Source organism: Hyperolius riggenbachi, chromosome 7 (assembly GCF_040937935.1).
Source record: "Hyperolius riggenbachi isolate aHypRig1 chromosome 7, aHypRig1.pri, whole genome shotgun sequence".
Classification (NCBI taxonomy): domain Eukaryota; kingdom Metazoa; phylum Chordata; class Amphibia; order Anura; family Hyperoliidae; genus Hyperolius; species Hyperolius riggenbachi.
Window position 1 is genome coordinate 160,797,684 of NC_090652.1, and position 13,813 is coordinate 160,811,496.

At 46.3% G+C, this 13,813-nt stretch overlaps 1 protein-coding gene across 4 annotated transcripts in view; it reads right to left on the reverse strand.

Annotated features, from left to right (window-relative positions):
• ZP2 (zona pellucida glycoprotein 2) overlaps positions 1-13,813 on the reverse strand; it is a 55,935-nt gene that overhangs the window by 15,929 nt on the left and 26,193 nt on the right. For all 4 annotated transcript variants that reach the window (XM_068246869.1, XM_068246870.1, XM_068246871.1 and 1 more), the window contains 6 exons: positions 8,008-8,192; positions 7,852-7,940; positions 6,996-7,126; positions 6,723-6,912; positions 3,158-3,290; positions 729-822 (listed from right to left, as the gene is read on the reverse strand). In XM_068246869.1, the coding sequence (XP_068102970.1) occupies positions 729-822; positions 3,158-3,290; positions 6,723-6,912; positions 6,996-7,126; positions 7,852-7,940; positions 8,008-8,192 (822 nt within the window). The remainder of the gene's footprint in view (positions 1-728; positions 823-3,157; positions 3,291-6,722; positions 6,913-6,995; positions 7,127-7,851; positions 7,941-8,007; positions 8,193-13,813) is intronic.

The following is a 13,813-nucleotide window of genomic DNA, read 5'->3' on the forward strand; positions in this document are numbered from 1 at the left end:
CCCGGATAACCGGGTTATGCGGCCAAATATCCAGATAGCTATCCGGATTTCTGTAGAAATCCAGAATCTTTAATCTGATCCGGATAGTGTAAAAATGGTCAGATATCCAGGTTACCCAGATATCTGGAATCCAGATGAGCATCCCTGCCTGGTAATGTAGTGTTATGGTAATGCACATAATTTACAATGTGACAGTAATGTTGCACTGTGAACATACCATAGGCTTACCATTGCAGTGTGGTAAACTGGGTTATAAGACTTTATAATGCAGCTTCACAGCATCCCACTGTGAAGCTAGCCTCAATCAAAAAAGGCACTTTGAGTACATTTCTGGTGAGTACACTCTGTAGTTTAAGGCCATATGCATTGACAGAATTATGAAAGTATTTTCAGAATAAAAAAAAAGTGCATCAGAAGACCTGCCAATGGTGGTCAGTAGGCTAGTTTTCAACAAATGCCAAAGCAAAGATTCACATGTGAATGCACGTAAAAATTCAAGTAGGTAGTGGAAACTCAACCAGTGTTCACCCCATTTACCCTAAGGCTATGTAGCCCCTCATTACATAAACTTGGTAAGATTTGCACAGTCGAGCTTGCCCTTATTACATGGACATAATATATACAATTCAAGGTGTCATTGATGCAGACAGTAGACAAATGTAAATAGGATGACTATAGGCCTTAAGTTGGAAAGCTAGTTTTTGTGCAATAGAACCTATAGTACTTACGTCTTTTCCTTCTGGACAATGGACAATTTTTGGTGCAGAGAGGGAAGTCTGGATCCTGGATATTGCATATGATAGCACTGCAGTGGAAATAAACCTGTAGACAACAGAGCCTCCATTACTAGCAAGCTTGCAGTGCAGAATTCTTACCCTTGTAAATGCCCACAGCTTTGCACACTGAGTTTAGTTCAACAGTGTGGGTGTGCGCAGCCCAACCCCCTTTCAGAGAACTGCAATCTGGGACACAGGAAGCTCCTCCCAGGTGTGTGTGTATGTATGTCTTCCATGATTCTGACCAAGCAGCAGTGCCTGCATGAAGAAATGGACATAATACCCCTTAAAGTTTGACATCCCTTGGTTAAGCGGAGCAAGGTTCCTTGCAGTTGATAACTGTTTACATGCTTATTGCATCTTGTTTGATTGTCAGCCCTCTATTGATGACTGTTCCATGTATGTTTTGTTTGCAGTTTTTCACGGTGCTCTCTACTGTGTGGAAAGGAAAAAAACCTTAAAGCACCAGTCTAGAGACTCTGCATAATTAAGTCAAGGGTTGTTACCACCCATGTGTCTTGATGTTGCTGTTCGATACAATTTTTTATTATGTTATATTTTCACCGCAATTACCAGGTCTAGAAATATTTGGTGTATCCCATTACCAAATGGCATATGTACCCCATGTTTTACAGTGTACAGTGTCATGCAATAGCTTGGGGCCATTTTAAGATTCAATCATGTGGAGTTAGCCATAGCTCCCAACTATCCCTTTTTCAGAGAGACAGTCCCTCTGGAAACCCAGTCCCACTTTGCCCCTCTTTCAGGACCGATTTACAGATGTAAATATATGCATTTTCCTTCAGAAAATCCTGGCCTTGAGCACCAGGTCCGAGTCAGTGTAATGCTCTGTTCCCAAGTTAAAGTGTTTTGAAAGGGGTCTGTCCCCTGCACTTGGCTGGAGAAAGCGCAATTACACAAGTACCAAACAAAGCTGATGATCAGCAGCACACCTAGGTCGTATGCAGGGATCTCAGAGAAAGGAGCAGCCCATCTATACCCATTCATTTCTGGAATTGAATCTCCAGCCCTGACCAGTAACACAATGTGTGCTGCATACTAAGCGTGCCACGGTGGGTAATGCCAGGTATAGGTAGCTAGTATAGTTGGCCCCAGTATAGCAAGAGTGGAAGGAGGGGCAGCAGGGAGGGAGCCCAGACCCCCTGCCCCTCCCCTGGGTCCCCTCCTAGCACCCCTCCCCCCCCTCCATATATGCTGCAGGCAGGCAAAGTATTACCCCTTACTCTTGCGTTCCAGGTGCTGGAAAGCTGCGTCATGTGCCACAGGTCTCTGCATTTAATGCGATCACTGCTTCCTGATTAGCAGAAGTACAGTGATCGGCATTCTAGGCAGAGACCTGTGGCATGTGATGGCGTTGCAGTGTTCCAGCGCCTGGAACGCTGGAATCAGGCGAGTAATTCCCCACCTGCCACATAGGGTGAGGGTGTGGGAGGAGACCCAGGTGAGGGAGGGGGGGGGGTCTGCCCATCCCCACTGCTGTCCCTCCTTGCACTGCTTCCCATTAACCCCCCTCCTGCTAATGGCCTCTGTGGGAGGCCTATTTGACCCCCCTAGCTGTCAGTCATCCAGTGTGCCATGCCCCCTGGCATCCAATGGATGGAACTCCCCTGCAGCTTTATGAAAATGGTTAGCTCTTGGTAGGGGAACAAACAGAACTTAAGCTGCAAAACTGCAGATGGAATACGCAAGTACCCATTTTTCTTATGAAATCTATGACATGCACGATTAGGGGGTGCCGGGAACTTGATTGGGGTCTGGCAGGAGCATGGCTTAATTCTTCCCCTTTCTTATCTTAAAAGTTGGGAGGTATGGAGTTAGCCATTTAAATTTGTGTTTCGGATACATGCTGTCCTTCAAATTATCAGCTACAGAGTGGAGTAACACTCAGGGGCACAGCTGGGTTGCAGCAATTGCAGGAGCTGTGGGTCTGGGCCCACTTTTAACCACCCCTTCCCCCTAGGCCATCATGATCTTTACACTACTTGTTTTATGACCCTTTAATAAGGGCCCCAAGGCTGTGAAGGGCACAAAGAGGAGGAAAGGGAATCAATTTGAACATATGGGGGCATGAATTGTAGTTATGCCACTGCTAACACCAGTGTTATCAGGGTGGTCTCTAGTTGGCCATCTTGCCTAGGTCAATGAGAAATCAGCCAAATTGTCATCTTTAAATAGCAAGCCCGGTATAATCTTCTCATGGGAGTTTACACTGATAGTCTAGATCAGCAATTGGAAGGCAAAATAATTAATAGCAGCAAAAAAGGGCACAGTCTTTCAATCTCTACCCCCCCCCCTCCCCCCACAGTGCATGGTGCATTAGTACTGCAAGTGACATGGAGAGCCAGAAACTTCCTACTCACAAGATCAGGTGATAGATCCTCTCCCACCATGAAAGCAAAAGCCTTAACTTCAAATCGTTTGCGATGTTTTGGTAGTGCCACATTAGATACAGGATGAAAAACTGTGAGGTAGTCATCTCTATTTTCTTGGCAGCTGAGGGGTGGGAAAAAAAAAATTACACAAGGCCCAGGCAGTCACCTAGGATGGCCAGGAAAAGTTGTGCTTCCACCTATGGTGGATACTGCAGTGCTACATACTAGCCACATGCCATTCATACTTTAGGCATTTTGTTTCAAAAGAAAATTCAGCATGGTTTCAAAAAGCAAATTGTTCAACATAAGTCAATGCATCAGTTTGAGAGGATTATGGAGGAATAAGAGTTTGACTAGATAATGTATTAAATACCTGCAGCAACACTGTTAGAACTAATAAATAATAAAATTAAATAAATAATGATAAATATTTTTTATTTACATAGCGCCAACATATTCCACAGCGCTTTACAAAGCACAATAAGAGAAGGGGAACAGATATACTAACAAATTGTAAAACAGAGTTCCAAGCAGCACAAATATTGTGACAAAACCGTAAACATTAGGAGGAGGACCCTGCCCTTGCGAGCTTACAATCTAGTGGGCAGTGGGGGACACATTAAGTAAGGGGGTGAAAGATGGATGAGGCAGTTACCCTTTGCTTCAGATTACATTGTGTCAAATAAGTAAATAAGGGCTATAGACTGTTATAAGCTTGTCTGAAAAGGTGTGTTTTAAGAGTGCGTTTGAAGATGTCCAGGTTTGGAGCATGACGTACAGGCTGAGGATGAGTTCCAGATATCCTTTGGTAGTCATAATGAGCTGGTTCACAGTGGTCAGTTGCATTGCATCATTCTACGTGTCAACTCACGGCCCATACAATGCAGTACTGTGAACAGGCCCACAGAATTGTAACAGTTATTTGAATTCACTGCATGCAGGCTTTGCATTTAGGACTGTCTTGCATGCATTATGATTGAACTAGATGAGACGTTATGCAACTGACCACTGTTAACCTGGCCTGCCAAGTTTTCCCAAATATCTCCTTTGCAAACAAATTGCTAGGTTCAGGTAGAGAGGAAGGGGGGGGAATATAAATTACACACACACACACACACACACACACACACACACACACACACACACACACACACACACACACACACACACACACACACACACACACACACACACACACACACACACACACACACACACACACACACACACACACACACACACACACACACACACACACACACACACACACACACACACACACACACACACACACACACACACACACACACACACACACACACACACACACACACACACACACACACACACACACACACACACACACACACACACACACACACACACACACACACACACACACACACACACACACACACACACACACACACACACACACACACACACACACACACACACACACACACACACACACACACACACACACACACACACACACACACACACACACACACACACACACACACACACACACACACACACACACACACACACACACACACACACACACACACACACACACACACACACACACACACACACACACACACACACACACACACACACACACACACACACACACACACACACACACACACACACACACACACACACACACACACACACACACACACACACACACACACACACACACACACACACACACACACACACACACACACACACACACACACACACACACACACACACACACACACACACACACACACACACACACACACACACACACACACACACACACACACACACACACACACACACACACACACACACACACACACACACACACACACACACACACACACACACACACACACACACACACACACACACACACACACACACACACACACACACACACACACACACACACACACACACACACACACACACACACACACACACACACACACACACACACACACACACACACACACACACACACACACACACACACACACACACACACACACACACACACACACACACACACACACACACACACACACACACACACACACACACACACACACACACACACACACACACACACACACACACACACACACACACACACACACACACACACACACACACACACACACACACACACACACACACACACACACACACACACACACACACACACACACACACACACACACACACACACACACACACACACACACACACACACACACACACACACACACACACACACACACACACACACACACACACACACACACACACACACACACACACACACACACACACACACACACACACACACACACACACACACACACACACACACACACACACACACACACACACACACACACACACACACACACACACACACACACACACACACACACACACACACACACACACACACACACACACACACACACACACACACACACACACACACACACACACACACACACACACACACACACACACACACACACACACACACACACACACACACACACACACACACACACACACACACACACACACACACACACACACACACACACACACACACACACACACACACACACACACACACACACACACACACACACACACACACACACACACACACACACACACACACACACACACACACACACACACACACACACACACACACACACACACACACACACACACACACACACACACACACACACACACACACACACACACACACACACACACACACACACACACACACACACACACACACACACACACACACACACGCAACAATCAGGTGCCACCAACAGAAAGCTCTGTTGGTGGATAGAAGAGTGCAGATTCATTTGCGTGCCAAATTGTATGACAAACAGGTTTTGGACTAGTCCTTGGGGGGTGGGGGGGAGGTGTTCTCTGGGTTTTATTTTCAAAAGAAGTCAAAGCTGTCGGGGGGGGGGGATGAGCCATCACCTGTATAAATTAGCATCTTGTGCCATCTCTGGTGTCATGCTACAGCAGCAAAGCATTAAGCTTTTTCAGGGTGAACCAGTCCTTAGTCTATCTAAGCACCAGTGACTAACCACTGGAGGACTGCTGTGTTAAAGCCCCCAAAGACCAGGCCATTCACAAAAAGGGCCACTTCAGCTTTAAGGTCTCACTGCAGGGCCACACAACAGCACATGATTCCCCTCCCCCTTTTCTCCCCACCAACAGAGCTCTATTGATGGGGGTCTGAGCACTCAAATTTTTATAAAGGTTTTATTTAATAAACCTCCATTTTTTATTTTGGCAGTGGCCCCTTCCCTTGCCAGCCTATCACTGATCAGCTGTCATAGGCTTCAGCCTATGACAGCTGATCACCCCTGAGCCCCTGGAGGGATGTCACACTACTGTCCCCAGTATAGCGCTGCCTTAGATTGCAGCGCTGTACAGCCTAATTAGACAGCGGTTTCTCATACCAACATTCTGATCTGTAACTTACCCATCTACAACAACATTCCACTGAGGGGAAGTTGTGCTGTCTGGAGACATAGTTGCCCAGCAGTCATTCAGCACCAGTTCAATGTTTGGATCATTGCGATTTAACACTTGCACTTCAAGGAAGATGGGATCGCGCAGAGTCTTCACAACTGGATACTGATCATCCCTGTAAAGTTCATTATAGGATACATCTACAAAAAAAAGGGAAACCACCCTCACTTATCTGGTTACTTGCTAGATACTAAGAACAAGACACCAAAATATATCAGTGTACCTTGATAGATATTTAACACAAGTGTAAGAGGTCCATCAAATCTGTCAGAGACTGGAGGAGGAGATTGAGTCAGCACATTTACTTTGAGCAACCCATCTGCTGATGCATTGTATATACAACGAACAGTCTCCCTGGAAAACAAAAATTGAAATGAATGAGGTCTACTCTTTATCAGACTATAGAAAGTTGTAGTTTAGTTTTCAGATAGAGAACATGCAGTTAGTCTCATTTGTGCTAGAGAACTAGCTACAAGTTTATTACAATGTTAGGGCCTATTTACAGAAAAACACATACATTTAGTGGGGCGGAAGTGGAACCAGATCCTGAGCTCCTGTGCCAAGCATGGGATCTGTTGACTTGCCAATTTTAGAATGGAGTGAAAGTTCCCAAACGGCACAACTATTGAAGCATGCTTACAGAATCCGTGCAAGCCCCTGGGAACAGACAGTGTCCCATTCTCACTAAGCCTGGATGTATGAACCTGTCAGTCACCATTCAGGACACACCTGCTGCTGGGCTTTTGGACAAACATGGTATTTGAGTCCCAGGGCAATCATAGTTTTGCAAAAAAACAAAAAAAAAACACTACTAATGGGAACCCTGTAGCACCAGGGAGGATTTATTGGTTTACCGAGGGGACCACCAATTAGAATCCTCCCTGTAACAAAGTAGGATTCCCCTTGAGATCTCCTATGGTATACCAGCATAGTCTCAGGATACACCAAAGCACTGTAGTGCATCCAGCCCAAGGGTGAAACTTGCCAGACAGTAGCCAGTATTTTTTGGCAAGGAGGTCTGAATAGTGTTTAAATCACACAAGCACTACCAGTTCAAACATGACAGCTGACTTTAATACCTTAGCTCACTGTCTCTTGAGATAAACCTTGGAAAGTCTTTCCATAGTGCACGAATTTCATTCTCATAATAGATCTTTCCATCTATAAGCTGGAGAGACAACAGTTAAATACACAACATTAAAGTTAGTGCAAAACCAAATTGTATTCTACTGTACCCTTGCTGTAGTTCCACAATCAGTCAGGCGAATTGTAAATTTAACACTGATGTCAGTCTTTTCTTGAGGCCGGCATTGACCTTTTCCCAGATACACTGTGTCCAAGTCCAGAATAGGAGTAGTCTGAATAGCCCTTACTTCAACAATCATAAAGCCATCTTCTGTACAGGTAACCAACGGAGGATCTTAAAAAAAAAAAAAAAAAAAAGTTTTGAAACTTAACAGTAATCCCACACTTAAGAGCCAAAAGAATGCACAGAGCCAGATCTGCAAGGCAACTTAGGCAGGGTGGGCCCAAAGTTGCTTGACTAGAGCACCATTTCACCTTAATCCCTCTCTGGACACAGGGGGACTCAGTGGCAGGAGGCATGGTGGACAGAGGTGGCACTGGGGACTGAAGGAGGCACAAACCCACAGCTTTGGTCAGGGGCATGGTACTCCTCAAGACCAATGGCACTCCAGGCAGTGGCCTGTAATGCCTAAAACGACATGCCTGCTATTAAGTTAAACACAAATGCATCATTGAGGGATTTGATCAGATCAGATTTAGAGATTGCCCAGCAAGCTCATAGTGAACCAGAAGTCCGTTATGCCGGGAATACACAATTAGATTCCAGTAAATTTACTGTCCGATATTTTGGATCGATTCTTAGCTCTTACCAATTTCCACTCACTTCTATGAGGGACAATTAAGAAAAATGATTGAAAAATGAGAGCAAACATGTCTGAATTTATTGAACCATCTGAAAAAAAAAAAAAAAACACCCTTAGGGCTCGTTCACACTTGAGCAGGAATCAAACAGCTAGCGGTTTTGTAAACCACGTAGCTAATGTTACCCTATGGCAGTTCACTGCCAGGATCGTGGGAGTTTTGCGATAATTGCAAATGAGTTACATGCAGCATTTGGCGGTGATTGAGCGATCATGATTAGCATGTATAGAACCACTAATCACGATTGCTCCCAAAATGCTAGGGTCCAGTGATTTCTCTGCGTTAATTGCAGAAAAAAAAAAAAAAAAAAAAAAAGCGCCCGCAAAACACTAGTGGTAATTGCTAGAGTTTGGCCATTTTAGGTGTGAACGGGGCATTCCCAGGATAAGGGGCTTAAAGATTGAAAAGCCCCTTTACTAAAATGCTGTGCAAAACAAAAGTTTGCATTCTTAAAACAGGTGTTTGGGATAATTTAGGTTGGCATGAGTTCTGAGGTGTAACAGTGCTTCAATGCTTAATATGCAAATCTTTGTCCCCGATAGCTAAACACGCCTCCAGAACTGGAATGCAATGATGTCAGCTTGTTAATGTTAGAGCCAAAACTAATCCAATATTCAAACCTCTGCAAGTATATGGCCAGCCATAATCTAAGTTTAAGGTACTTATAACCCAAGAGATGAATACTGTTACCACAATCTAGAAGTGTTTGGCCCTAACATTTTTAAACATTTGTAATCTTAGCCAGAGGCCTAGATTACTGTCAGGCAAATCAAATTTTCTGAATAGCAAAAAGTAATCTTAAAGGATACCCGAGGTGACATGATTATAGACATGGGTATGTATAGTGCCTGGCACACAAAACTATGCTGTGTAGTGCTGGCACACAAAACTATGCTGTGTTAGTTTTCTTCTCTGCCTGAAAGCGTTACAGTATGCAAGTGGCTGACTCAGTCATCACGCAAACAGAAAATGACTGCAGTGTGACCCTCACTGATAAGAAATTACAACTATAAAAAAAAATGTAGTTCTGGCATACTTCAATAATGGGTCATTGAGCACAAACTAAAAAACATAGATTCAACTAAACATGTGGAATCTTAAGCTGGCCATACACTAGCCGATTCCCCGCTGATCGACAGCAGATTCGATCACTGGGATCGAATCTGCTGTCACATCGTTCCCGCTACATGCTAAATTTCGATCTATCCTGTCGATAGCTCAGTGCGGAAAATTACCGTCGAACGCCTGCGGGTAGGGAGCGTGTCGCTAGCGGTGTTAGAGTGCCTGACGACCTACGCAATAGAGCGGCATTACCTGCTCCGCCGGTGCGACTGCCCCCGGTCACCGCTGCTCCGTCTCCGGCATGCTTCACTTCCTCCTGCCTGGCAGGAAGTTTAAACAGTAGAGGGCGCTCTACTGTTTAACCTTCCTGCCAGGCAGGAAGAAGAGAAGCATGCCGGACCTGGAGACTAGACCGGAGCGGAGACGGAGCAGCAGTGACCGGTGGCAGTCGCGCCGGCGGAGCAGGTAATGTATGCGGGGAGGGGCGGCAGCACCACCACCGATTGTGAACAGTTTCAGGCTGAAATCGGTTCACAATCTGTTTGCAGTAAAGGTAGCCATACGATCCCTCTGATCAGATTCGATCAGAGAGGGATCTGTTGGTCGAATCTGATGGCAAATCGACCAGTGTATGGCTACCTTGTCGTCATTTTTAGGAGAAGGAAGATCTTATTTCATTAGTTTGCCTCGGGTGTCCTTTAATCTGGTCTATTCTCCATCACAAAGATGCAGGCTACAATTGACTAGCTGTTCTGACGTACATTTATTGTTAAAAAGCAGCAGTAAAAAAAAAAAAAAATTAGACAGGTTTGCAGCCAAAAATGCCCCCTTTCACAAGAGTGAGATTGTAAGTGCTCAGACCAAGTAGCACCTGGCTGCAGTAACAGCCTCTAATAGAAAGAGGATTGTTCCACATAATTTGCAACTGCATGCTGGCAGTGAACCCTTGCAGGGCTGAATTTCTGCTAAGGCCACAAGGGCCCATGCCTTTGGCAATAGCTGGCCAAAGAGTGGCTGGAAATGTAAACAGACACAAATAAGGCCCACCACATGGAAATGGGGTGCTGCTGTACATACATTACACATGGAAGAGGGGGCTGCATGAGTAATAGGAGAGGTTGCTGCAAGAAAGTTGGTCTGCACATTCAGAGTGACAACAACAATACAGCCAAGTGATTTATACCCAAGTGAGGTAATAAGCCAACATCCCAATCAGGGGGTTGGAATCCCCCCCCCACCCCCCCTTGTGTGTGCAAATCCAGATGAGATGAAACATCCAGCTGTGCATTAAACTAGCTCCACATTACTTATCTGCCCTCAGATTAGCAATGGGATCACCAGCCACACATGACGTCCTGCTTCCTCCAACTACACAGGGCCGGCCCTCTAATGAGGCGGGGTGAAACTTTTGCCTCAGGTGGCAAAGTTCTAGGGGTGGCATCCGCCCGTCCGTGGGTGCGGGGGGGCTGGCCGCCGAGCTGGATGGGTAGCTGGCAGGATGGGGGTATTAGGCCTAGCGGTGGGGAGGGGGGTGTCTGACCCCCCTCCAGCTTTAAAATGTAGAGTAAGCAGCTGAAAGACATTAAGAGGCACGGGCGGGGATCTCTCCTCTTCCTCGTTCCAGCGTGCGCTCCACTGACGTCACTTCCTGCAACGCCGCCCACTGTATTGTACGTGGCCGGCGTTGCAGGAAGTGATGTCAGTCTGGGGCTGCAATTTTTCAAAATTTGCCTCAGGTGGCAAAAAGTCTAGGGCCAGCCCTGCAACTACAGCACCACCTCATGTTACCCAGCAGCCTGTAACAGGTCACATGAGGCACTGCTGTTGTCATGGATACAAGACAATTAGTAAGTTCTATATTATTGACAGCACCCAAAGCTGAATTGTGCTGCATAGATTTGCATTTAAATTGGTGCACATCCTCATCTTTATTTTCTATATCATGGATGGACAGCCAGTTGTAGATTACTGGAATGCTGAGAGCAGATTAGTGAAGCATCACTGCATGGTGAGGGTGGAAGGATGAAAGTGCGATGGGGGGGGGGGGGGTGAGAGGAGTCACCTCTTACCACCTTGAAGCATGGGATTCATATTCCTTCATGGAAAAAACCGCCCTGTTCAAACAGTAATCAGTCTAATGCAGGGGATTCCCAGCTTGATTCTGCAGCAGATTCCCTTATCCTCATGCTTTTTTTTTAAATCTTACTATTGTGTTCAATGTGGAATCTAGCGGCTAAATGATCAGGTGGGAGATTGGACATGTCGGAAGTTATCGAGCCATTTAAATGGCTCAAAATCGAGCCATGTATTCCCAGCATAAGGCTGAACTAATTGTCTCACCTTAACAAAGATGGAAATCACCCCCCGAGAGATCAGCCTGCTGGACAATTCGTGCCGGCAGACTGGAATTTTACGATCTGGTCAATAGTAAGTGTATAATATATGCTTAGTAAACATACTGGCTGCCTCTGGTGGTCTTCTTGCTCAATTGACAGCCAGCCTTGTGAGTACTGCACACCACACACTTTGCCACATTGTTTACACCTCATCTCCCCCCTAATCACCCGATTACAAGTACCCCTTCGCTAGACCGGTGCAGAGAGATCTTATCTGACAAATCTGGGTCATAATACAGGGCCGGCCTTAGGTTTCACAGCACCCTGAGCAAACTAGATTTTGTTGCCCCCCCCCCCCCCCCCCATTCATCCTCTTCACGCACAGACACACGCAGATCTCACACTCACATACAAGCAGCACACACACGTAGATCACACAAGCAACACACGCAACACCCCCTCCCCCCTCACAGAACGTCCCCATGGAGTCAAATAAGAGGCCCCCCCCTGGCACTCAGCTTCCTTACTTCCAAAAAAAAAAAAATCTTCCCTGGCACACAGCTTCTCTCTGATTAATGCACCCCGCTTTGAGCACCTGTCATTTCCCTTCCTTCCCTCAGAGAATGGTGCAGACAGTGTCTCTTAGCATCCATCTCGCAAACAGCAGCTCTGCTCCTGGGACATAAGGGCTTTGCTTGATGACCTCATCGAGAGGACCCTTAAAGCCACAATGCAGAAGAATGTCCCGGGAGCTCAGCTGAGCAACGCTGCTTTTTGTGAGATGGACGGTGAGTCAGAGCCACTGCCTGCACCGTTCTCTAGGAGGGGAGGGAAGGGAAATAAGGTGCTCAGAGCGGGGCGCATTAATCAGAGGGAAAGAGGGAAGCTGTGCGGCGGGGAAGACACTTATCTGAGGGAGGGAAGCGTGCGCCCCCTGGAAGCCGGCGCCCTGAGCGACCGCTCAGGTGAAAGGCCGGCCGTGCCTGTAGACAGCAGTGGCTCTGACCGATAGAGCCAATTAGATTGGGGTCCCTGCTAGTGCCAGGTGTACCCGACACCATATCACTGGACCGCAGGATCAGCCTCAAGGGCTGCAGTGCAGAGTGGTGCTAGTGCTCGAGGATTTCTCAGTGAGGAATACACCAGCAGCACAGCACATCCTGGACTTCGTACCAGTACTGCTGTATACTCTGAAGTGGCAAGCACCAGCATGGAAGTTGAAACTGGTTTGGTGGCAGGTGCAGAAAGACCCCTGTCGCAGCCACCAGAAACATGGGCCCATAGTACCCTAGATTCCCAGAGGTGCTGGTGGCAAACCCTGAATTGAAGTCCCCCAATTCCGCCGCACCCCTAGTGCCCCAGTCTGGAGTCCAGGTGGAGAGATCTAGGATTGACTAGACTTTTTCCTCATCTGTTCTTCACTGAGGAACTCTATGACTTAGTCATGGCAGATACCAACCATTACACCACAGTTCTTAACCTCCAATCTGGATTGCTACTATGCCCAGCATTTCTGGGGGAACAGGTCAGTTTCTGAATTTAAATTTTTTTTGGGTCCTTCTCAACATAGGTCTAATTAAAGAATGTAATGTCTTCCTATTGGTCTACACACCCAATACATTACATTATACCAATGTACTCTGCTGCCAGGTCATGTTTTGAAAGCATCCTGCATTTCAATGACAACACAACCTGT